The sequence below is a fragment of the Gasterosteus aculeatus genome, chromosome 8, assembly GCF_964276395.1.
Source record: "Gasterosteus aculeatus chromosome 8, fGasAcu3.hap1.1, whole genome shotgun sequence".
NCBI classification, from domain to species: Eukaryota; Metazoa; Chordata; class Actinopteri; order Perciformes; family Gasterosteidae; genus Gasterosteus; species Gasterosteus aculeatus.
This window is the reverse complement of record NC_135695.1, coordinates 12,331,343-12,356,925: the sequence shown is the minus strand read 5'-3', so window position 1 is coordinate 12,356,925 and position 25,583 is coordinate 12,331,343. Positions and strand designations below refer to the sequence as shown.

Below are 25,583 nucleotides of genomic sequence, written 5' to 3'. Positions count from 1 at the left end.
AACATTATTACCACACAGCCTCAGATTCAACTGTCAGGTTCCACTGCGTCTCCTAGGCAACTGAGAGGTCCTCAATAGCAAACATTATGTTGTTATTCAAACAGGACGTCTGCCGGGGCCCTTGCCAGGCTGGCTGACCTTGCACGCACCTGGTGCTGCACCCACTGTTAAGTAGCCGCAAATATGAAGATAATTCGGCCGGGGAAAAGGAAGTTGCAGAAGATAAGTTTGGAGGGAAAGCCATTTCAAATGTTGATATTGTTAATTGTATATTCAATGACATGATTACTATATTATCTGTGAATACAACAACTAAAAAAAGTTGTCTCGTCCTATAACATTACATTGAAATGCTACCAGGCGGCAAAAAGGGTTGAATTTAAGCAGTAAGGTACGCGAGGCGGTACTGTATAACAACAACAACATTGGTCTGTTGGGATCATTGGGATCATCACATCACGCTTGTTAGCCTAGTTTGTTGATGATTAGCTTGGAGATCAACATTCATTTGTGCGTCTTCAGAAAACATGGCAGGTCTCCTTGCTCGATACGGATGATCACAGCTACATCGCAGGCTGGTATGGATCAACGACGTTATGTTTTGTTGTGTCGCTGTCGTCTACGCCAACAAAAGCATTGTTTTTCGGACGTGAACACGCCGTCCTTCACCAAACATCAGCACATCAGACTCAGTGGCTGATCATTGATGTATTCTTTCAGTCCCGAACGCAGGCGGACGTAACTGCTGATCCGTAGTGATCACCCTTCACACGGCGCCATAGAAATCCTGCAGTATTTCATTCATATCTTCTGTGGTTATGGTCTTCAGGTCTTACTCTTCGCACTTTGTTTGGCTGACAGTGTTTATTTTGATCCGCACCATTTCATAGGCCTCAATTTCTTTCTTATCTACGGTGACATGACGTCCACTTGAATTATCCCTCTTTGGTAAACCACTCATCAAAAGTCATTCCCCCCAAAATATCAAAGTTTACACAAAACCTGGTAACTGTCGAGCTTGAAATGACAAATAACAGTCGCCCCAAATCTACCTATTATTGTGTGCACTGATATGTAACACTCAGGTAACCACATGTACAGTACAATTAAAGCTCATTACACTACACCCCGGGGCTCACTCTGAACCAATCAGAATGCTTGATTTCATCTACACGTTTTATAACTGAATTTACATAACGGCCTTCTGGTCTTCCGACCGCTCAGAGGGCCTTCGTTACCTCATTCGCACGCACACGTACACTGATGGCAGCAGCTGCCATCCAGGGTGCTTATATAAGATTGTATCTAAATGCTCATTAACATTCACTCACTCACTCACACATCCACACACACCCACAGTTTCTTGCCCAAAGGACCCGGGCAGCCCGGGATCGACCGCAGTGAGGGGGGAAAAACGCTCTCCCAACTGAGCCGTCCACCTGCAAACGTACTTCTGTTGCTTTTAATGAGGCCGTTATCGGTGTTAGCCTGCCTTCTTAAAAAGGTGTTGCTAAAGTTCTAGTACTTGAGTGAATTTTTGAATATTATTTCAAGAAATGAAGGTATATAACAGCCGTGTTAACGCCAGCCATCCTAATGGTCTGGCCACCCTCTCAGCGAATGTCCTCTACAAAGGCGTTTAAATGATGTACTTTATGCAAAACTATACGACTTGTTCTGTTGCCTGCGTGAGACAATTGGCTGAGGTCAGAGGTCATTTTATCCAGCACCTACCTCATTCATTTCTCATTTCAATACACAAATTCCCTCCGCTGTTCCTCTGTATTTCATATTCAATCTAGATCTCCATCTGTGAATCGCTCAGAGGTATTTTAACTTCCCACCATTGCCTTTATAGCTGCACTCAGCTGACCAGCACCGCAGGGCTCCACAAAAATACGTCACCCGGCGAGAAAAGAAAGAAGGAGGCACATTCTAATACTCTTTTATCCCTTTTTATTTTTATCCCAATGTTATCCCTGATGTCCTTACACAGCTCTCTGGTCTCGGCCTTTGTGGAGCGGTGTGAGTCTGTTTGATTGAGTGTGTGGACAGGTGTGTTTTCTACAGGTAACGAGTTCAAACAGGTGCAGTTAGTACAGGTAATGAGCGGAGAACAGGAGGGCTTCCTAAAGTAAACTAGCAGGTCCATGAGAGCCGGAATTCTTACTGGTTGGTAGGTGAACAAATACTTTTGTCATGTAATAAACTGAAAAAAAATGTTTTTTAAATCATACAATGTGAGTTTCTGGATTTTTGTTTTAGATTCCATTACTCACAGTTGAAGAATACCTATGTACCTGTAATATAAATTACAGACTCTTACATGCTTTGTAAGTGGGAAAACCTGCAAGATCTGCAGTGTATCAAATACTTCTCCCCACTCTATATTTATTTGCAGAAAGAGGAATGAATCCTAATTCACAATGAATTATTATAAATTATCTAATTATAATAATTTGATTCACAAGAAAAATAGATTTTATTTTCAATGTAAAGTATGTAAAAAGCATTGAATGGACTAATTCAGTAGTTTTCTATCACAGCTATCAAATTTAGACGGTCATGGGTAAGATTCCCATGACCGTCTAACAAAGGTCTGGACTAAAGCCAGAATGACAATCAATAAAGCATTTTACATGCGCGAAGATGAGTTATGGGCCTTTAAGTGTTTGTTCATTTTAACCAGCAGCTATTTTCTAATGTTGGTTTAACTGACTTAAGGCCATCTGTCATTTTGTAAAAGTGGCCAGCGTGTGCAGCAAGTAGAGGATCCCTGTCCTGCAACTCCAAGGTCAAATATTAACCACGAAAGCCACTTTTAATCACTATCATCTTTCAAATTTAAATAAAAAAAATTGAACTGATTTTGCAGTAGCATTGACACCACTTTAGTGAATTAGTTTTATTTAGAAACTGCATATGTTCTTCGGTGGCGGGAGGTGAAACGTTTCAACACGGATAGTGAGGAAAGTAGCACCGAAATGTGTTACCAAAGCTGAGGGGTGTACACATGTCCAATCTGCTTCGGTTACCATCCCAGTACCATGCATGTACTCCAGCAGCACTGAGAAGAGCCTGACGGGAGCTCAACCTTTGTGTTATCGGGGAACGTTTTCACAGAATTGCTTTATGGTAGTAAAGGAGAGTAAAGATGAAAGAACAGCATGGAGGTTTTGTCGAAATCCGAGGAAAGACCAAGTGAACAGAGATACGGTTTGTAACTCCCATGTGAGTCATTGGAGCTGCAAATGTTAAACAACAAAGGAAATCCAAATGGCGCAGAGTAAACAACTGAGGCAGCATCCCTTTGAGCGCTGTGCTGTAATCTCCCTGCCAGTCATATGTGATGTTTTAGATCCAAATTTCAATTGAATTTTTCAGTGTCACCATGGAACCGTGGACGAAACTCTTTATCATTTGCAGCTAATTAACAGCAGTGAAGCTTAAACATGCACCTTTGAGAGGCACACTGGTGAACACGTGGACGAGAATCACTTTTGACATTGGTAGTGTCTCAAAAAGAAGATCACACGGTTTCCCCATTCGGAATAAAAGACCATGAGGTAAGCTCACTGTCACGCAGAACATTATAGGGACTTCAGCCTTCTGTGAAGATGTATTTGTATTCCATTGAGAATTAATTTCCCAGGAAATACCATGAAATATGGCGGCTATCTTTCTAAACTTGACATCTGCAACATTAACAGGAGAAGTTTCCATATCAATCTTATTTCTTAATTGGTATAAAATTAGTTTATGGGCTTTGTCAACAGGAAGGAAATACGAATATGAATCGATTTTCATTCTTTATTTGCCATTAATTTGATAGTTCCATGTTGACAGTCTACCCAATTGAACATGTCTACTGCAATATTTTGTGTATTGTTCATTGCTAGGATAGAGATGATACAATTGATATGGAACATTTATAATGTTAGAGTCTCAGTGCTCATAAAGATATTAAATATCCATGATTCTGCAGCTAATACACTACCTGCTATTTAACGTTTAACCACAGCTTGTGCCACACCACCTGCTACTGTTTACTCATCGTGTGATAGATATTCTGCCACGGATTCAACATACCAGCTGTTGGCCTCCCAGCTAACCATTTCCACGCCTTTGCTGCTGCTTACCATGCTCCGTGCCACATGGCCGAATGGAAAGCTAAGCGTTGCCGTTTGGTGGCTGTCGGTGCAAAGCAAACGTCTCTCATGTTCTGTACAGCTTTCTATACCTTTTATGCTTTCCACCCCTTGATGGAGGCTATTTTTTACAACGGCCTCTTTTGTGTCTGAAGATAAAGATTTTGCTGAAGGAAAAAAAACTGTTTCACTGCAAGATTGCCAAGCCCTCCTGCTTCAAGAGGAAAAGGAATCTCTCTTTGTGTAACGCGCACAGAGATCCGCCTCTACTCAACACACCGACTGCACCGATGTGATGAATCACAGCCGTGGTGCCTTCTGCCTTCTGTTTGCTCGTGGAATGGATCTGTTGTCCTGGCTTCTCATATTAACCGTCAAACTAAAGCAAATACAGATATTAGAGATGTTTTGTTTCTGTGTAAATCGGAGGGAAGTGAGGAAAGGTGAAGCCGAGCAAACTGTTGCCAACATGCAATTGGCAGGCGAAGAGGCGAGTATCTTCTCTCTAGCAGCTGCATTTGAATAAATTGCTGATATGGCTGACGGGAGCAGAGGTCTGTTGTTAGTCTTATTTGTGTTACGATGTAAATCCAACCTCAAGAAATCAGGAATAAATATCATTCTTATTCAGTGTTTTCCAAAGGTTTCCAACCTTTTTGGCGGTTACCCTTGTTGATGTCTAGTTTGTTTCCAATATATCGTGTTTCTGTCCTGCATCAGCAGGAACACGCTGGTGTGTGCTCGGGGCTCCGGTGCCATCTATGAGTGTAAATAAAGCTTAAAGAATACTCAGTACGTAGACACCTTTAAGATTAGAAAATTCCTTAGATTTATATTATATATATCATTATACTTCTTTAATCTCCCATAATCCTTAGACCCATCTAAAACTGCAAATGCCACAGTGCAGAACCCAAGGACCAGTTCCAGTGTGAAAGAAAACACAGGAATATTTCTAAAACCCAACATATGGGTCAGCCACAGGGACAGGGACAAACCACCTGCTTGGGCCATTTGGATTTCACTCCTGTTAGTGGGATGCCACTAGAGAGATAATATAATCAAAAAACAATACATTAGTATAATACTTGACATTTCACATAGTGTGTCATCATTTTCTATATTTTTATTTCATGTTTATTTGGCGTTAAAGGCTTTAGTAATTAATTGTCACAGTCTGAGTACAGAATTACACTGTGGGCCTGCAAGTATCCATTTCTATATAATGTACTATGGATGTCTCTGTATGTTCTTCCAATATGACACGCTGCAAGGAATAAAAAGGTATGTTTCCTCACACCAATTTCTATTCCCAAGAGCCCACATCCGCCCTGGTTGAGACATCGTCGGACTGATATTGTGGAGGGTGATTCCTGTAATACTAAAATTGTCCCATTAAAATCAGTGTGATATGGGGTGAATGTGTGCTTTAAGTTACAAAAAAATAAAGATATTAAGGAGACCATAGTGTCAGGATTTTTTCAACTTCAATAATAATTCCCCATGTCACAGTGTGGCAATCTGAAAAAATATCAGTTTCAATAATAATTCAACAGTTATGTAATCCGTCATCATACAACTTGGAACATCCAGAACTCATTCCTGTCGGCTCCAATCACACAGCCCTCTTTGTAGCAGCCTGGGACTCAACTGTGCTTCAAAATAGGTAAAAACTATTTTTGGTGGTTTGCTGCTTTTGTGTTGCAGAGGAACTCGCATCTTGGGCTGTATGCACTTCATGTTTAAGAAGGAGTGCCGTTTAAGCCTTAAAAAAAGACTAAAATTCAGTGCAAAAAATAACGTGACGTCCATTGACTTCTGGCCTATTAAAGGCATCGGTAAATTCAAATTCAAAAACTAGGGCGGGACTAAGGCTAAGAATATTTTTTCATCTGTTTGATGAAAAAATCAATCAAGTATTGTACATAAGAATAATTTTGATTTGACTTAATAAAAGTGTTCATGAACTCATATCACATTTTTATTTTTGCTTTACCCAGACTTTAAATTGTTATTCAAGTAGGGAAAAATATAAACATAAATAATAATATTTAAATAATAAACTTTATTTTTTACTAAACTGTTCTCATGCCAGAAAAAAATAAATAAAGAAGACTGACTCACAACACAAGGGAGTTGAACACATCAGACCTAAATTGTCCATTTTGTCCATTTAAGAATCCATCACCAGCCTTTAATTTCACTGGACAATCACATCACAGTGGTCCCAGTGGCATTAAATGGTCTCTATTAAGTATTGCAGCTCGATAAAAGCAACATCCACACAACAAATTACCTCCATAGGGCAACTCATGCAGCTCAATGCGCTTCTACATCACCTGTTGGTAATCCTGCCTCAGAAAACGTCTAATTGATACACACTGATAACCTAGTTGTGAACCCTTTATGTGATTATCCCTGACAAACAGATGGGCTCCATAGCAACTGATTTACATTTTTCACCATCCCGTAATTACATCCCATGAGGGGCTTTCAAAGCAAGCAGTTCCGGTTTCAAGTTGACCGTCGGTCCAGATCACACTTTACTTTCTCTGGACGTGAGTGCAGCCACTTGGATCACATGACCACACGGCGGACATGGCAACATCTGGACATCTTGTAGCTGAAAGACTACAAGATGGTTGGTTCCCTTTCAGAGCTGACTAGTTTCCACCATGTTGTTGACGTTTACTTGAGCGAGACAAAGCATCGCTATTTGATAATTCATTGTAATTCAGCAAGGATCGAGAAGAGAAGCTCTAATTCACCAAAAGCTCAGGTGTCCCAATTTTCTTATCAGCATGCCTTCGTTTGATCTGTGTCGGGTTGGAAAAAGAAGCTTAAAACGTTACATGCAATGTTTGTATCCAGCGATTTGTCAACACAGGAACATTTTTGAAGGCAAAAATAATCAGATCTGTGAAGCTGAAGTTAAAAGACATAAAAAGGTTGTGATATGTGCATTTGTAAATGCATTTATATTTGCATGTGTTCAAATTGCCTGATATTTGTGATGTGACCAGAACAAGTGAATACCTCCAACTAAGCAACATTTGTAAGTCTTATTGTATATTTGTAGATCATGTAATACCATTTGACTGGAAAGAAATATTGGGATTACGAAGGAAAGCCTCGACTGGGCAGTCGCATTCTTCTAATGTCCAACTCCACAGCGACTAATGAGCTCATGTCAGTGAAATCAGACCATCTGTTCGTATTTGTATTCTTCATTTGTTTTGACGGTGACAAAACACATACTGCATCTTCTCACTGCCAGATTCTCCCTTCCTGTATTAGTGAACGTTTATTCTTCTATTATATTATCATTCAATGCATTTATGAGATCTGACATATATTAAATAGATTGCGCTGCATTGAAAACAGCCAAAACCGAGTAACAATCTTTTTCATGTCAAATTTTCAGTGAAAAGGAATTCTCTAATCTGATTTGTCTAAAGTGTCGTATTTTGATAAACAATGTCTGACAAAAGCTAAACATTTATCTAATCTGGTTCTAACTCTTGTGGTTCTAGTCACATGAAATGGTAATGCATCATCCCTTTGTCTCTTCCAGAGAACGATGAATGCCAAGAACAGACGCTCTGTTGTATGTTTATTTAGATAAGACAAAAAAGAAGCAAAAATGTCTATCATATTAGGATAACACTACATCAAATGAGTGAACAAGCGGCCCTCTAGTCGCCTGATGGTTAAGGTGCCCACCACATAAATGCAATGCATGTCAAACCCCCTGCTGACAAAATAAACGGTAGAAATGGCAGCGACAGCAAATAAAAAAGCCAAAACCATCTTGATGGAAATAAACTCACTTGCAGATCAAAGCGGGAAGCCCAGATTAGTCTGAAAGGTCATGTCAAAAATAGACAAGGCAGAAGAAGTGTCTACTTTAAAGCATGTACTGTATCAATTACAAGAAGAAGGAGAAATGTCCCTGGCAAGTCCACACATATCTATCCACATACAGGTTCATCTTAATAAGTACCAAACACAAACCACACTGTATAACCAGTGGGCGCAGCACTCGTGACCCATTGGTTTATAAACTGCCGTTTTGAAGCATTGATTTTAGCATTTTGCCAGTTGCAAAATGATGGTACTTTTTTGCGTACGCCATCTTGGTTTTTTGCAACCAGCGAATAAAAATGGTCGTGTTTGGACGGGAGGTGTAGAGATGGCAGTACGGCTCAGGTAATAGTAGCGACCTGCCAATCACAAGGTGTCACTATTTCCTAGACAGGACCATCATTTACAAATGGACACTAGGCCCCAAAGGCAGAATTTTATAGCAACAGGAAGAGTCGCCCCCACATGGCCAGTAGAGAGAATGCAAGTACAAGAGTTGCATTGGCTTAACTTTTCAGAACCGGAGATTCCCTCCTTCACCAGACCAAAGTAGTACATGCTCTAACTAATGCACACCATATTGTGCAATCCATGCTTGTCAACACAACAACAAAAACAATCGGTAAAAGAAAACAGGAAGGGAAAATGTGTGAATGTTTTTGAGGTAGCAGCTGACCTCAACTGCTCTTGCCTGTTCAACTCCGCCAATCTCAGATATGTTTTATTTTATTTTAAATGAATTGTCCAGATGTGGAGTCTCAGTGTTTCCCACTAACGTACTGTTAAGTACAAAAACATGTTAGGCGCCGTTGTGTTTTCCTGAAACACCTTTTCTTGGAAAGAATCCAATTTAAAACTACCCTGGCAATAAATCTCCAACACGTATGTCACTGAAATAAAATAATTCATTTGTTGCTTTCTCCTTTTCTCCACTTCTTTCTCTTTTCTTTTTTTTTTATCCTCAATTCCAAAAGCAAGGCTGTTCTGTCAAAATTAAGAGCTGTACATCAATGTAAAAAAAAAGACAAGGCACAAACACCAGCCATCAATCGGCTCCTTTGCGGTGCTTGAGTGAAGCAGCGTGAGTCGGAGCCCTGCAGCAGCCCCACCAAAGTGTACGGAGCAGTTTAACTTCAGCGTCACCGTCGCTCAGATTTCCATTATCCCTTAAAAGAGCATTCAGTACAATGTAAAGTTCAGGCTGAAATACAGACACGATCCCTCTGCGGGCGAGACCCTCTTGATCCCCGGGCGATATTTCAAATAGGCTTTTAATCAAAAACACCTCAGAGACATGACTTAATAACCTTGGTACGGGCTCCTTTATCTTATTTTTTTTACATGCTGAGATTCGGATTGATTTAATTCATCAAAAGAACTAATTATTCTTTTATTGCATGCTTTCTGAACTTTGCAATAACAGTTCGTCCCCAAGGACACAAGTCGATGGGGGCAATTTATTCCTTAACAATTTCCTCAACAGCCACCATCATCTCAGTGCTCTGCAGCGTCTACTGGGAGGCCTAATTGGATCGTGGGCAAGAAGACGGAGAGGACTGGCTGCAAGACGTCGCTAGAAATCAATGTTCCTTCAATATCACACCTACTTCTACAGGTCCATCAATGGAAACTCTAATGTGCTGAGCTACATTTTGCAAATATATTGACTTCTTTAAACAATTTGAGTAAACACCCTAGAGTTTTAAAAATTATTTCACTAATACAATACAATAATATAAGCGGTGTTTCAGTAAGGCATTCTACATGTGATGTGATGTGCAGAAGCACAGAAAGATTCTAGAGGATGTCAACCGGTTTGCTCTTGGAAGCTACTTTAACATTAAAGAGGAGGATTAATAACATGGAAGTTGCCATGAAAGGGCAATGGTTGAGAAATAAGATTCCCAATAAACAACATGTTTGTCAAGTTATGGTGGTCAATATACTGAAAGTAAGAAACTGCAATGATCTATTTAACTGGGCAGAAAATCTAAATTCTTAATATCTTAAAGAAATTCCTTTTGTGAAGCGATCAGAATAGTGATAGTATCATGACTACTCTGCTACAGCCTGCAGCAAATAATTACCCTGTATCTTAATCAACCCCCTGGGATTGATCATCTGTTTATGTCAGCAGGGTTAAGGGTTTTTTTGGTGGAAAGCTACACAGATGAGGCGCCGGCTTTCTGCCTGACAACACGCACCCAGTTACATCTTGTTACTATGAATAAGATGTACACATTCAATCAGCACATCTAAAACGGGTGTATGGAGGTACAGTGGATTGGAAATGTTTGGTTGTAATTTAGAGTTTTGTATGTGAGGGTTGGTTCTAATTAGGAAAAAATCTTGAATAACTTATTTAAATATTTAAACAAAACGTATTTTGGGCATTTGTGAAGACTTATAAATATTGGTCATTCTTATGACACGCTGCCTTGATTTCACTGTAATCCTTTTAAATATATATAAACACAATTATAATATTCAAAAATAAAAAGGGATCAATCAGAGCTTCACTAACGTTGGACAACGTTAATTCAGCCAATGTAAAGACTACCGAATAACACCTGTCACTCATCAACTGGACTTTTTTTCCCCTCCAATGTATATACACATATAAACATTTGCGACAAAGTCCCCGAACTTTAAGTGAACAATTGAAAATGCGATGAGAGCCCCCCGTAGGGGAGGGGGGGTTACCGTTTCTGCGGGGAGGGCCAGGACATGCGCGGCTTCCTCAGGCCGGGGCGCAGCTTCTCCAGGGTGCGGTTGCGGCACAAGTAGCGCTCGCTGTCCGAGTGGAAGCGCTGCTTGATCCGTATGTGCGTCCTGGGCTGCCGCCACAGATGCTTGGGCGGCTTGGCGAGCCCCGCTCCCTCTCTGCTCAGCGTGGTCACGTTGCACTCCATGCTTCTACTTTAGCTGGGTTTTTCTCTCTTTCTACCGGAGTTCGGAGGACGGAGTAGGAGCTCCGAAAGCGGGTCTGTGCAAGTTTGGAGGTGGGAGGTCCGGGGTGGACCACTGCGCTTCACACCTTGGAGAGGACGGGGAGCTGCGTGCGCGCCATGCTGCTGCTGCGCTGCTGTCTACGAGGCGGAGTGCTGAGACGAGCCTGAGCCTCGCTGCTGTCTCTCGCTCTCTCCCCCCCCCCTCTACCCCCTCCCTCCTCCCTCCCTTCACTCTCGTTTAATCGGTCCCCGCAGACTGATCTATTTCCCCCGTTTTTATATTTCAGTTTGTCTTACCATTCTGCAAAAAACACAGAGATGTTCACACTATTGGTCGTGTTTGGCTACACTACTATTCTTCTGACTTCGTAGTGAAACATTGATCATTTGGGTGATTGAAGGACAACAAGCTGGTGGATCAACTTATGTTGGAAGGAGGGGAGTAGCACACGTTTGGTTTGGTTTTTTCTCGTATTTGCTTCTCTTTGGTTTAATATTGTGCACCTGAGGTTTGGAGAATGTGATGAAAGGCACCGATGGGGCTCTGAGAGTGAATTCAATGTACATTCATTCAGCACAACAATAGGATCAATACTTCACAGGGGGTCCCGAGAAAATCAACTACTGTACGTGACAATCAAGGAGTATCCAGATTTTAGTGTGTTATTAAAAAAACTGCAGTTGTGCTTGTTGCCTGCTGTCAAGCCTGATAAAAATAGATTTCCGATATAGAAACAACAGCTTTTCTCCGGCCCTGAAGGTGGGCTGCGCATCTACTGCCAAATTACTCCAATTAAATCCCCAAAAGTGCTCAGGAATTTCCATCGATTAAAAAAATACAGTAATTCAAACAAAGTTCAATGACTAGCTTGAATATCACCACCTTGTTTTAACATTTATATTAAGGCCAATAGAATTGTGTAGAGAATGAGGTGTTAACATTTGGTGGGCATTAGATTTAGTTTATTGTCCAGATCAACTGTGTGGAGTATTTCTTATGTTATCAGTACCAGAGAGAGTAAATCAGCGAGGGAAAGACAAAACCTTTCACTGACAGACCTCTTCCCACAATTACCAGGCTTCTTGAAAAGGGAAGGGCACTTTCATTACCGCCTGAAACCACATCTCACGCTACTTTGTGTGTGTGTGTGTGTGTGTGTGTGTGTGTGTGTGTGTGCAAACGCAGAAAGCTCAGAAAACTTCCTGTATCCACCTGGACTGAAACTAAACACAGAGATTCAAGAAGGAGAAACAGACTAATGAGCAGCGGTAACTCCCGGCGTACCGTAGAGAGAGCAAACATTGAAAGCAAAGTCCCTCCATAGCCAGACAAAAGTGTAATTATTGGACTTTCATGGCTTTCGACCCATTCTTTGCTTTTTTTCTTCCATCAATGTAATGTCCTGTCGTGGTCATTGTTGAGCCGGATGCCCGTCACTTATCATGGAAACGCAGGCCAATAAATGTTACAAATCAAGATCAAAAACTAATAAGACGAATAAGAAAAAACAACAAAGCACCCATCTTTTTCGTAAAATATACTGCACAAGCATTGTGGCATTAAAAAAGCTCTTAAAGCATTTATGTGGTTCTATTCACCGGTATTAGAAAAACACAAGAAGCAGCATCAAGAGCACTTCCACATGTGTGTAAGTCCTCTAACCTGAATTATGAAAAAAAAAATCAATAAGTCTAAGAGCATATTCTGTTTAATAGAAAGAAAGAAGAGCGCGTATGTGTTGTCGCTGACCTTTGCTCATCGTGACTGGCCAGGGCTCGTCGGTACAGCACCTCCAGCCGCTCCAGAGGCAGACCGAGTGTTGCAGACAGCCGCCGGTTGTCATGAGGATGCTCCTGGCAGGAGTGTCTCCTCCACAGGGGAGGCAGCATCAGCGGCCCCGAACAACGCCGCCGCACCACCTGGTGCACCAAAGGAAGGGACTCCCGACGACCCTGCGCCCCCAAAACAGGAAGGTGGGAAGAACATGAATGTGAAAAGCATCGGGGACTTCGAGGCAAAAGAGACATTTTTATTTCATGTTATGCTGAAGAGCATCCAGAGCCAGAGGCGTCTTCTCTTTTGGATAATCTGACACGGACCGCAGGTCGGCCTGTGTACTATTCAGTTGCCACGGTGCCTAAAACAAGCGAAATAGAAAAATGTTTTGCCGTGCAAGTTACTTGACTTTTGCGAAGACAGTGATGAAACTGCAAATGGCATGAACATCAAGCTGTGATAAACATCTGTCTGAAAAAAGTCTGAAATGGACCGAGGACACGTTATCAGTTGATGCGGCAGATGATGCCACTGTCACATTCGGAAAACATCACCCGGTTTAACAGTTATTAAGTGGCGCCAATAATCTCCTTCTGGAAGCCAATTGCACAGCTAACATAGTTAATAACCGGCTGCCAGTGGACATCGAGTCACGTAAGATCTACATGTCACGTAACGGAAGGGTTGCTTGAACCCGTCAGGAGCAGGGAAAGGAATCCATGGAATAAGACCGGTGAGTCACGAGGCCCCTCTAGTCCTCTTTTGCCAACGCTTTAATGTTTGTTTTTTGCTGTAAAAGGTCCAAATTGGGATTTTCTTTGAACATTTATTTTGAGGTTTACTCGGATACGCTTACATAAGGATGCAAAATTAAAATAAAGCAATAATTCAAATGGAACATACAAATGTTCTGCCTTTCCAATTGAATAATAAATGAATACGCACTGCATATTCACTCAAAATCATCCTACACTGCCTTGCCCCACCCCCCGGTTATATCTTACAACTGCTCAGTATTATAGATGTGTTTCATACAATGAAGACCCTCAATGTTCCCACCAAGTATGTCGTGCATTTCACGTAAACACATGACTCAGAATTTATTAATGAAACACGGTTGAGACTTTAATGTCCCTCAGAAATGATGAAATAGTATGTAATTAGTTACGGTAGAATGAAAAACATTGCAAATAATGAGCCAATATATCATGTGTGACTCATAGTTTCAAATGAGAATCAGGATAGTGTTGCCATAACAAACTAAATGCTGGAACAATTTAGCCGTCTCAATTTTAAACAGTTTAACGAATAACAAATAAGTAGTGTACTCACCTGTGGACATGGGGCATAAGCCTAATCAACCATGCAGGCTATTGCAGGCGTAACAAAAACATTTCACATTTTATAGAAATCAAGCAGTTTGTTTGTTTCGCTCCAGGGGTCATTAAATTGGCTTTTTTGGGGGGGATGTTCCCCTGCTAATGCATTAACTGTCCTTTGATTGCAGTCGTGAAAGACGACAACTGGAGAGTCTGCAACTTTGTCCATGTGGCAAACATCACTGTGGTAAATTCATTGTGTGTCACCGTGTGTGTTTGTGCAAAAAGAGAATGTGACTTGTGCTTCACAGTTGCTGCTGCCTGATGAGAGGTGTTAGTGATAGATATTGATCTGCCATCATGGAACTCCAACTGCTACTCTCACTTCCCTCCTCGGTGCCATCAAGTACCAAAGAAACAAACATGTCTCGACAGGCTTTCCCTCCACATAAGCTACAACACACACCCGCCGTCTCAGTCTTCCACTCCGTTGCTATAGGATATCAATACAACTTGGTCCAGTGGATTGAAAGGTTTGGAAGATCTGGTTGTCTCATTATTTTCAGTCAGTGTAAACAGAATGATTTTACCCCGTGTAATGAATATAAAGCTCCACAAACGTGGACCTGATGCATTTAAAGGTTGTTTCATGCGTGTAAAGAAGTAGCGCTGTTAATCGAAATGGTTTACATCCGATCAAAAAAGCAAAACTCAAAGGCAGCGTGAAAAACTGGTAATTAGGATTATTAATTCATATTATTTATCTCTACATTCTTTATCTACAGAGCTATAAGAGAAGTACGAACCCTGCTTACGTTCTCCACACAGCTCGCCAATCACTGCGTGAAGTTGGTGTTAATGTCAAAGTCTCAACTTCGAAAAGAGAGATTGTGTAACTTATCTGACCTTAGTGTGGCAGGACTTTCTGTGGTCCTCCAGTTAAAAGCGTTTCTAAGCTGAAGCTCATCTTTTAAGGCTCATGTGGACAAAACAGCTCTTACAATAATGGAAAGTTTGAACGACTTTTCACGTGTTTCCATTTGATGAGGGCAAAAGCTACAGAATAAAAATGGTCCTTGAGTTGAGACTGAACTGTGGAGCTCGTCATCCAGCAAGTGAACAGAGGCTAAATAAACTTTACTTGGGAAGAAAAAACGACCTTCACAGAACTCACTTCCTGCGCTTGCATACAGTCAAAAGAAAACAGAAACGAAGTGGGCAAAATGTACAACCAGTCAGTAATGAGATGTCTCTCGACCACAAATCTTATTTTTGGATTATTACTTCCGTTTTATGAGCTGGTTTCAGAGAGCTGAAGACTGTTTTTTTCTGTGTAATGTTTATATATATATATATATATATATAATATTTAATATATATATAACATAACTTATAAAATAGTAATAATAAACATACATCACAGTATGCTGACACAAAAACATTTAAATTCCAAACCAAATCTACAGTGCTGCAGAGGAAAATCTTTTCTTATACATACGATTAGCTTCATTTGAATTAAAACACGAAAGTAAATGCCACGTTGGTTTTGGATGGCTTCATGCTCTCTTGTGCCAGAACTTCTTGCACAAGACACACTGAGGTTTTCCTCCGCTTTTGTTTTCACTGTAGGGCAATCCATATTTAATGTAGTCGGTGTTGTATTTGCACTTCTCAATTAAAATGTAACACAAGTTTGTGGGCGTGAAGTGGTGCGTGTCTACCAGCACAGTGGCTGACAAATGGGAATATGAGATTTAAAAAAAGAAATGAACATTAGCATTCAAGTCCTTTAGAACAGTGGTTCTCAACTGGTCTGGCTCCCGGACCAACCATCACCCCTTAATGACAAGCCGCGACCCAAATCGAGGAACATTCTCAACTTCTCAAATTTATTTAATGAAAATATGGTGCAGTTTGAACCTGAGATAGTATGGAGACAGAATATGTATGCCAACACAAAAACAAGTTTAATGAAAAAACAAAACAGCCAGCTGTTAATTCTGTTATTTTCCCAGGCAAAGGCCATTAAAAACAGGTCAGCGACCCACTATTGCGTCGCGACCCACCAGTTGAGAATCACTGCTTTAGAAGGTATATGAATATGATATTTTGGTGCATGTTCACAAGCTCCTTTTTCTGAAGTCGAATTTGATCTCCTAGTCTGAAGTCTTCATCATGAAGACTGACAAGTATGACAAGGAGAAAATGATCCTCTACTCCGAGTACGGAGACCTAACAAAAAACAAAAAACTGCTTTGAGTATCAGACCGTATCCTGGTTGCAGACTCACACCACCACTCTCTTTTAAACTAGTTTCTTTCACTGGTTTTTATTTTACGACTCAATGACTAAATATTTGTATCAAAGCCTGCGTAACGCCTGCTGGGCTCACGTTAGTTTACTGTGTATTGCACCACACTGCCGTCTTGCACTTGAAATTTGACCCACAACACAACGCATTAAGGCAGCCCCATTCCATTGCCTTAAACATGTGTTTTTGGCCGTTTCTCATCCGAATTATGCATTTATTTCCGGCCGATGAGCAGTTAAATGGCTGGTTACCTTAACAGCTGGGAGATCTCCTGCCAGGCCACACGCAGGTAGGGAGAATGAGATAGAGGCAGTAATAATAGGGTGTGATCAGAGGGGACAACAGGTGCTCTGCCAAAGAAGCAGTGAGCCGATGTGACTAGTCCTCACCGCACTCCATTAATAAAGGGTGTTTGGACACTTCTGACTCCCACTCTCTCCAAAAGTGCTTCTCGTATTCTCCGGACAGTGGGGCGGGACACAGTGGGAATCCAACCCCAAACCATCGGCCCTTAGTGGCTCAGGTGTTGCACATGACAATAACATCGGTATTACAAGAAAGCAGAAAAGAAAAAACGTAAACTGCTAATGTGCTGAACTGAGATGAGACCCATTGGAAAAGTCAAACCGGCTTAGCGTAGAAGTGTTAGCATTGTCATTGAAAGCATGTTAGCAAACATCAGTAAAAAGCCTCATAATGCTGCTATCATTAAAGTTTGTATGCACAATAATGACTTTTAAATATGGACTATATATATACATACACACACACACACACACACACACACATTAAGTAAATCTGGCAAATAGCTTTGGATATGGACCTTTTTTGGTGTGTTGCAATCGGCTGATTTTAAATAGCTATGTAAGCTTTTTCTTGTTCCGTTGTAAGAAATGAATTGCAAAGACAGATGGATCCACAAACTGGTTACAGAAAGATTGCAGGACCCAAGTTGTTATCGTAGCAATTTATGAACCTCGATGGTCTGAAAAGGGTGTTTTATTCCCTGTGAAACCAAACTGGAACACAATGTCTTTCCCGCACATCAGAAAATCAATTGAATTCCGCTGCTGTCTAGACAGAATGAATATTAATTAATCTTAATGATGAGAGCGCGGCGCTGAAGAAGCCGGCCCGTGTGACTTGTGAGGCTGTAGGAGCGCAGAAAGCCAGAAGGAGTCTGTTCCTCTGATGCTGAGCAGAAAACGTTCACCTGTACGTAGAGCGACTCCCGGGGCTGCAAACAGCGATTAGCGTCGCTCCATAAATAGAGCCGGGCTCCAATCAACCCTCTACCTCTCAGTGGGCGTGAGTGCATGATTAACTCTGCGGGCAGACAGAAAGTGTTTCGCGGGGGCTGAAAATTCTGTACCCAAAAATATACAGTGCATCCGGAAACACAACAACCCATAATGACAAAGTGAAAACTGTTTTTTTGCAAAGTTTTTCAAATCTGTTAAAAAAAAAAAGAACAAAAACATAAGTACATAAGCATTCACAACCTTTGCTCAATACTTCGTTGAAGCACCTTTAGCAGCAATTACAGCCTCAAGTCTTCTTGGGTTTGATTCCACAAGCGTGGCACACCTACTTCTGGGCAGTTTCTCCCATTCTTCTTTGCAGAAGCTCTCAAGTTCCATCAGGTTGGATGGGGAGCGTCGGTGCACAGCCATTTTCAGATCTCTCCAGAGATGTTCAATTGGGTTCAAGTCAGGGCTCTGGCTGGGCCACTCAAGGACAGTCAGAGTTGTCCCGAAGTCACTTCTTTGTTATCTTGGCTGTGTGCTTCGGGTCGTTGTCCTGTTGGAAGATGAACCGTCGCCCCAGTCTGAGGTCCAGAGCGCTTTGGAGCATGTTTTCATCGAGAATGTCTCTGTACATTGCTGCATTCATCTTTCCCTCAATCATGACTAGTCTCCCAGTTTCTTCCGCTTAAAAACCTCCCCACAGCATGATGCTGCCACCAGCATGCTTCACTGTAGGGATGGTATTGGCCAGGTGATGAGCAGTGCCTGCTTTCCTCCAGACATGACGCTTGGCATTCAGGCTAAAGAGTTCAATCTTTGTTTCATCAGACCAGAGAATTTTGTTTCTCATGGTCTGAGAGTCCTTCAGGCGGGCCGTCATGTGCTTTTTACTGAGGAGTGGCTTCCGTCTGGCCACGCTACCAAACAGGCCTGATTTGTGGAGTGCAGCAGAGATGGTTGTCCTTCTGGAAGGTTCTCCTCTCTTCATAGAACAACGCTGGAGCTCTGTCAGAGTGACCATCGGGTTCCTGGTCACCTCCCTGACTAAGGCCCTTCTCCCCCGATCGCTCAGTCTGGCTGGGTGGCCAACTCTAGGAAGAGTCCTGGTGGTTCCAAACTTCTTCCATTTCCAGATGATGGAGGCCACTTTGCTCATTGGGACTTTCAATGCTGCAGAAATCTTTCTGTACCCTTCGCCAGATCTGTGCCTCCATACAATTCTGTCTTGGACGTCTACAGATAATTCCTTGGACTTCATGGCCTGGTTTATGCTCTGATATGCACTTCTTCTGCTTTTTATGGCGGTTGGCAACCAACTTTCAGGTGCATTACAGCCACCCGCTAATCTGGAGTGTGGACTTAAGGAAATTAAACCTCTACTAGAACTAAAACAAATCAAAACAAATTCTCAAATTCTATTCATTAGTCTTGTATTCTCTAAATATGCCAAAAGCAGTTCCCAACACTTCCCTAATGCCCTTCTTCACTATTTCGCTTATATTTGCCCTCCCAGCTCTCTTAGCCCTTTTCTCAGGACTTCTCTCTCTGCCTCGTACCTCTGACATCAAAACATGGTCCACAGTTTCCTCTTGACAGTATTCGCACCTTCCATTTCGATGTTTCCCAACCATATAGCGGGAACTGTTAGGACCAGTATGTCCCTTTCTTAGCCTTGTCATTACCCATCTCTGATATGCACTGTCAACGGTGATACCTTATATAGACAGGTGTGTGCCTTTCTCAATCATGTCCAATCAACTGAATTTAGCACAGGTGGACTCCAATCAAGTTGTAGAAACATCTGAAGGACGATCAGTGGAAACAGGATGCACCTGAGCTACAGTTTGAGTGTCATGGCTGTTACTACTTATGTACATGTTATGTTTTCATTCTTTATTTCTAACAGATTTGCAAAAATTTGCAAAAAACAGTTTACACTTTGTCATTATGCATTGTTGTGTGTAGAATGTTGAGGAAAATAATCAATTTAATCCATTTTGGAATAAGGCTGTAACATAACAAGATGTGGAAAAAGTGAAGCGCTGTGAATACTTTCCGGATGCACTGTAATAAAGTAGTCAATATTTATAGGAATCTATAATCTCTCCTTTCTCAAATTCTCTTCCCTTTCACAGAGTTTGACTGTAGGTCTTCCCAGAACATATTTAATGTTTGTATGATGTGTTTACTGAAAATGGTTTATCTGGGGAATTATTTCTCACAAGACACATACTTCATCTAAAGTTAAACAATTCTATAATTAAGAAAGCAAATAATTAATGACCAGTTTATGTCTATTCTGAAGGTGATTTAGTAAGACGTTGTACGACTATAACATAGTTCTATGGTAAAAGTTGTTTAAGAATTCAGATTAAATTGAAAAGGCATTTACAGTACCAACCAATCTATTGTGCATTATTCAGTGCATTTAAAATGCCTCTAACTTCTACACAACTAACGGCACTCTGACTATATAATCGTGATCCGACACTCCTTATGGGTGTGTCTCCATGTGTGTGTTTATGTAGGTTTGTCAGTGTGTATTTATTAACAAAAAAAGAAGAGACCTGAAGAAAAGATAACTTTTATGGCCCTCAAAGTCCAAAGCCAGTCATTACAATACAGTGAGACACAACGTGACGCACGGCTGCATTGTTACTTATTTTATGTAGGCCTTATCATAAGGCGTGTGTGTGTGTGCCTTATTTACCTCAAGCCAAGACATGGATGTTTGTCGCCACAGTGAGACAGCAGCTGAAACAAAGATAACAAGGTGGTTTTGTAATTTCATTCATCACCCTTTGCAATCTAGTTTTACCGAGTGCTTTAATTAAACATCTTCGTCTCATATGACAAGATGAACAGAGACTTTCTTTTATTGCTCAGTGACAAATTAATTATTCATTACTTCACCACCTGTGGAGATTTCTGCCGTTGAAAAGCAATTTTCTGGAATTAAATATACTCACTTAAAACCTTTTATGTCGGTTATAATCCATGAATCAAATTAAGACATAAAAAAAGAAGAATGTAGGTTTTCTAAGCGCACAAAGAAAAAGGCCAATGGAAACTAGCTGTTGAGATTCTCATTTATAAAGTATTCATGTGACTCATCAACACCACCTGGTGCTCAGTGATGGAGGACGGAGCTACGAGCCGCAGGCATCACGAAGGATAATGAGCTGTTCTCTCCACCAGCAAACACCAGGATGAAGCACTTCTGTTGCTTTGATGAGGTGTTTGCCTTATTTTCCAGTCACACACACACACACAGAATGCTCAGCCGGCAAAACAAACAAGTTTAACACAATAAACAAAAATCATTACAATAAATTTATTTAAAAAAAAGGACAAATTATGACCACATATGAAGTATTTCATATGAGGGACAATACAATCTTAAAATGATAAATCGATAGTGCTTTATTCCAGAGGTCAGTAAAAAAGGTTTATTACCGCTTACTGTATATATACAGGCCCGTTCAACCACTAAGGATGACATGGAACCTGGTTTGAATTTACATTTCATTTTGTTTTTGTTTTTACGTGTTTACATGTGTGTTACACTTTCCACAATGCAACTCATTAGCCTCCTTGATTTGACAGCCCAAGTCGAGATAAATCTGATGTCACATGACCCAACAGTTTTCACAGCCGATAATTTATCAACACTTCATTGGGTATTTGTGCTTCGTCAGAGCGCTTGTTACATTATTCTACTTTGGGGAACAAATTTGACGTCATTACTGTCAGTAAGAACCTAGGGTGCAGGGAAACGCAACATGAGAAGCTGAGACACATTTGTCTGTTTTATCAGGTTGATTTCAGAATCAGAATCTGCTTTCTGTTCCATGTATGTTTACACATACATGGAATTTGTCTCCGGTTACATGTTTCCTGCCAAGTCAATGAGGGCCGTGAATTATTGGGGCATAATAGTCCATTCTGTCCATTATCTTTGTACAAACATCAGCTTTATTGGCCACAAGACTGTTTTTAAGAGAAGTTGATTAAACTTCATACTCACTATATTGAAAAATTAAGTTTATTTTATTTTTTAAGTGAAAAAGGTGTTGACATTGACATTAAGGAGGATTGTTCTCATTGAATTAACCACTATTAATAGGGGGAGGGAGATTAAACTATTCCAAAGGTGGGAACTGTGAGAAAGGTAAATGATTGGTATATTTTATTCTACTCCGATGTCAGATCTTTATATTTATCTTTCTTGTATACCTTTCTGAGACTTCTGGTCTCAGAGCTGTGATATGCCATAATGCCTTTTTCTAGTTCCTACCCACCTTAAGGTGACTCAGCTTCATCCTCTCAAACTAAAATATTCCCCTTTTGCCTTATGTGACCGTAAAGCCTTCAGCCTCACAACGTATTGGCAGGTGTACTAGGTTTTTATGAAAGGCGGTGTCTTTCAAACACACATGCATTGGCTACTCTTCACCCTCCTGCTGCTGCTTCATTAAAAAGTGCACATCTCCGCGGAAAAAAAACAGGTTGTGCTCTTCACAAAACCAAACAGTAAACAGGAGCTGCTGTTTACATTCCGGAGGCGATGCCAGCCTGCTCCTTCAATCTTTTTCATATTCAGAATGTGGAATTACCCATTTCACATAACAAAAGGAAGTGGCGTTTGCGTGCACAATCTTATGAAAGTGACAGGAAGGTACAGAGGCAGTATGTGACAAGCAACCGGCTTCCAGGCCACAACAACCTTCTATTAGAGATTCTTATTTCACATTGTCACGTTTTTTTGCGTTTGCACAAAGGTCTCTAGATTCATAAGCTGCAAAGCTTTACTGTCTGGCCTTATAAGCACGATTGTGCCTTCGCCAAAGATATGTTGTGTTAATTAACACTTACATGGCATTAAGCACAGCACGAGATTCCTGTTAACAGACTACAACACAGCTCCAGATATTTGGTTAATGAGTTGGAAATATGGTGCTGAAGGGCAGTCGCATCAATGATGATGGAATTCCTCTCAGCTGCTTTGGTTCTGGGACCCTGGTGGGGAGCAGAGCTGATGGATCAGAGCCTAATTTGGCTTGCGTGGAATATTCAAAGCACTTTGTTGTCCAATGTGAGCACAGAGCAGGTGCCATAGTTGCACATTTATTCAAACTGTATAGATATTCATTCCCAACAGCCGTAGATGAATTAAAAGTATACCATTAACTTCTTCTTTAATCTCCAATACATTCTGCCAAGCCTCTTTTTTTGATGGTATCCAAGTTTCCAGATGCCCTTCGACAGCGTCAGCCACCGTGTAGCTACTGCTGCCTTCCTAATACATTATGGTCAGTTTCACTTCTCAAACTAATGAAAGCCAGCCTGACATTTAAGGATAAAGACTTTCTTTGGAGTGTTCCACAAAAGGGCCATCGCTAATGTCGTAAGTGATTATTCTGCTCTGACCACATATAACGTCGATTTAAGGGCCTAATTAATAAGCTCTCAGATACGAAAACCGTCTCCTAATTAGTACTTGATTAAAAGCGGGTGCATTAGGAAGGTCAACCAATTCAGTCTCCATCATAAAACATCCAAACGGAGTCCAGTTGAAAGGCAAATATGCGAGGTGTCTGCTGCAGCTGTTTATAGTCAAATCTGGCCTTTCTTCTGAGCTTTAATTCAAAAGCATTTCTTGTTGACTAACATCGGTACTGATATGTCACATTATACAACCATTTTTTACACGACGACCTGCAGCATAACATTTTACACAGAACAGCCTGTAATGATTAACCATCTCAACAGTGTGTCCTTGTCTTAAATCCCACAATCAACCATCATAAAGTTAACACCCAAGGGGTCGCGGGATGTCTTCATTGTTGTGGTGACGCACGTAAGATTTGAGCTGATAAAGACTGAGTCTGAGCAACGTTCAAGAGCGTCATTACGAAACCAGACCAATGTGATCCACGATATTCACCCAAACCCATCCCGCCATGGATTATTATTATCTTTCATTAATATCAATTTGATCATTTATCATTACCAGTACTCTGGATATACACCTCTCGGTCTCTCTTTAATCCGAGATTAAGTTAAATTAAAGATTGAGTCTTGCGGAGGCGGTAGCTGCCTCAGTTTTGAAGGTGTAGTGAAGATACTGGTATTATGTCGCGCTAGCTTGTTGGGAAGAGGGCCAGACAACCTTCTGAATGGGCTCACAGAGAATACATGGCTGTCCCTATTGACATTAAGGGGGTTCTAAGCAGTTTTCAGAACAGATCTTCACACCATCTGTCTGCCAAAAAACTAAAATTCTTTGAGAAATCTCCTTGTTCTTCTTGACAAACGTTTTCATTGGTGTCTCATTGTGGTAATTCCGTAAGGGATTTGTTTTTTTTGTCAATTCTCCGGTGGTAAAGTATTAGATTTACAATCCGCATAACGGATGGGAAATGGTATCTGCAGCTAACCTGAGCCTTAGGGCACCGTATAGATCATCACATTCTTCGACAATACGGCCTGAAACCCCTTTACACTGTCACGATGCAATACAATTGATTAATTGATTAATTAATTATGTTTATACACACACATATTATATATATGTATATATAAACATGCACATACATACATATGTGTATATACACACACACACACACACACACACACACACTACGGAGAAAAGAAAGATGTATGACCTCCACGGTGGCCAAATGTCTTTGCACTTCACGCCCTTATTACACAGGAGACACTTTGATAAACCCACGTGTTGGTTTTTCCAGCTTAGAGTGACTCATGCCAACAATCGAAAATAGTCATTCAAAAAAAAAATTAACTGCAGGATACAGTCTTAATTTCAGTTCCCTATGTCAATAAATGCCTAGGGGTTGAGGTTTTTTTCATTCTCACTTTGATTTCCGAGGAAGCAAAATACAAATGCTTTTTTGATCTCAATACACCAGTGAGTTGTGCAGACAGACAAAAGCCAATTCAGGTCATGCCTGAATCGGCTCTGCAAATGTTTGCAGATAAAAGCGGCAGATGATGATGAATGATTAGAGCAAGAGGATGCAGATCAGTGCTGCAGCAGCACGACATCTAACGGGCACAAACAGCACGGTCATGACTGGTTTTCTGTGGAATTGATGACACTGAAAGATTTCCTAAGAAACAGGTCTGACAGAACAGTTTTAACCTGAAGACCCGAGTTACTTTCTCCATATGTGTGAAGGTAGCAGATGCAGTAAAAGGCAAAAATCCTACAAGACCGGTCAAGTTATTAAATGTTTTATAAACGTTTTGTAAATATATTATTTAGTTCAAATAAACATAGAAATCAAGCTTTTCTCCCCCCTTATTTATTGCATGTTGCCGTTTTTTACATACAGGCTGACTTGAGCAGAGAAGCAAACAAACGGACCCTAAAGTAGAGAGCAGTTATATAAAAAGTATATGCAACGTGTAAAATGTGTAAAACGTGATTCCAACCAGAGGATAGATAACAATGCTGAAATATGAATTTACATAAATACTTTGTTACCTTCCCATTCTGATAATACGTGTGTTAGAAAGATCATGAAAAAAGGAAAATGATGTAACTATGTCACAGGGGAGATGCTCTGTGTGTGTGTGTGTGCGCGCGTGTGTTTGTGTGTATTATAGTGACCAAGTGAAGGAAGCAGATATGGAGGAAGGAAGGAGATAAAGACAGGAGGAGGGATGCATAAATATTTTGGGGAAATACATTCCATGCTGATTTGCTCATGAACTTGAATTATTCATTAACGGTTTCAACTTCTTTCCTTCTTACAGAACATTACAACACAAGTATTACTACGAACTATGAGACCTATACCACGGAATATAAACTCCTACGAGCTCATGATAACATGTTAGAGGAACATAAACAGACAAACGCACAAAACAACCGTTCATTTTTTGGAAGGAACATCTTGGGAATAAAAAAAAAGCCAAACCAACACGTTATTGTGTATGA

At 40.8% G+C, this 25,583-nt stretch overlaps 1 protein-coding gene across 6 annotated transcripts in view; it reads right to left on the bottom strand.

The window, feature by feature from the left end:
• The window catches only part of LOC120823474 (3',5'-cyclic-AMP phosphodiesterase 4C), a 71,326-nt gene that overhangs the window by 45,303 nt on the left and 440 nt on the right, over nucleotides 1–25,583 (bottom strand). For 2 of the 6 annotated variants that reach the window (XM_078108231.1, XM_078108234.1), the window contains exons 1-3: nucleotides 20,741–20,856; nucleotides 20,328–20,371; nucleotides 12,714–12,916 (exon numbers count right to left, since the gene is read on the bottom strand). In XM_078108231.1, the coding sequence (XP_077964357.1) occupies nucleotides 12,714–12,916; nucleotides 20,328–20,342 (218 nt within the window). In that variant the 5' untranslated portion in view covers nucleotides 20,343–20,371; nucleotides 20,741–20,856. Of the gene's footprint in view, nucleotides 1–10,715; nucleotides 11,116–12,713; nucleotides 12,917–20,327; nucleotides 20,372–20,740; nucleotides 20,857–25,583 lie in introns of those variants that run through there. The other 4 variants (XM_040183462.2, XM_078108233.1, XM_040183463.2 and 1 more) reach the window with 2 other exon arrangements.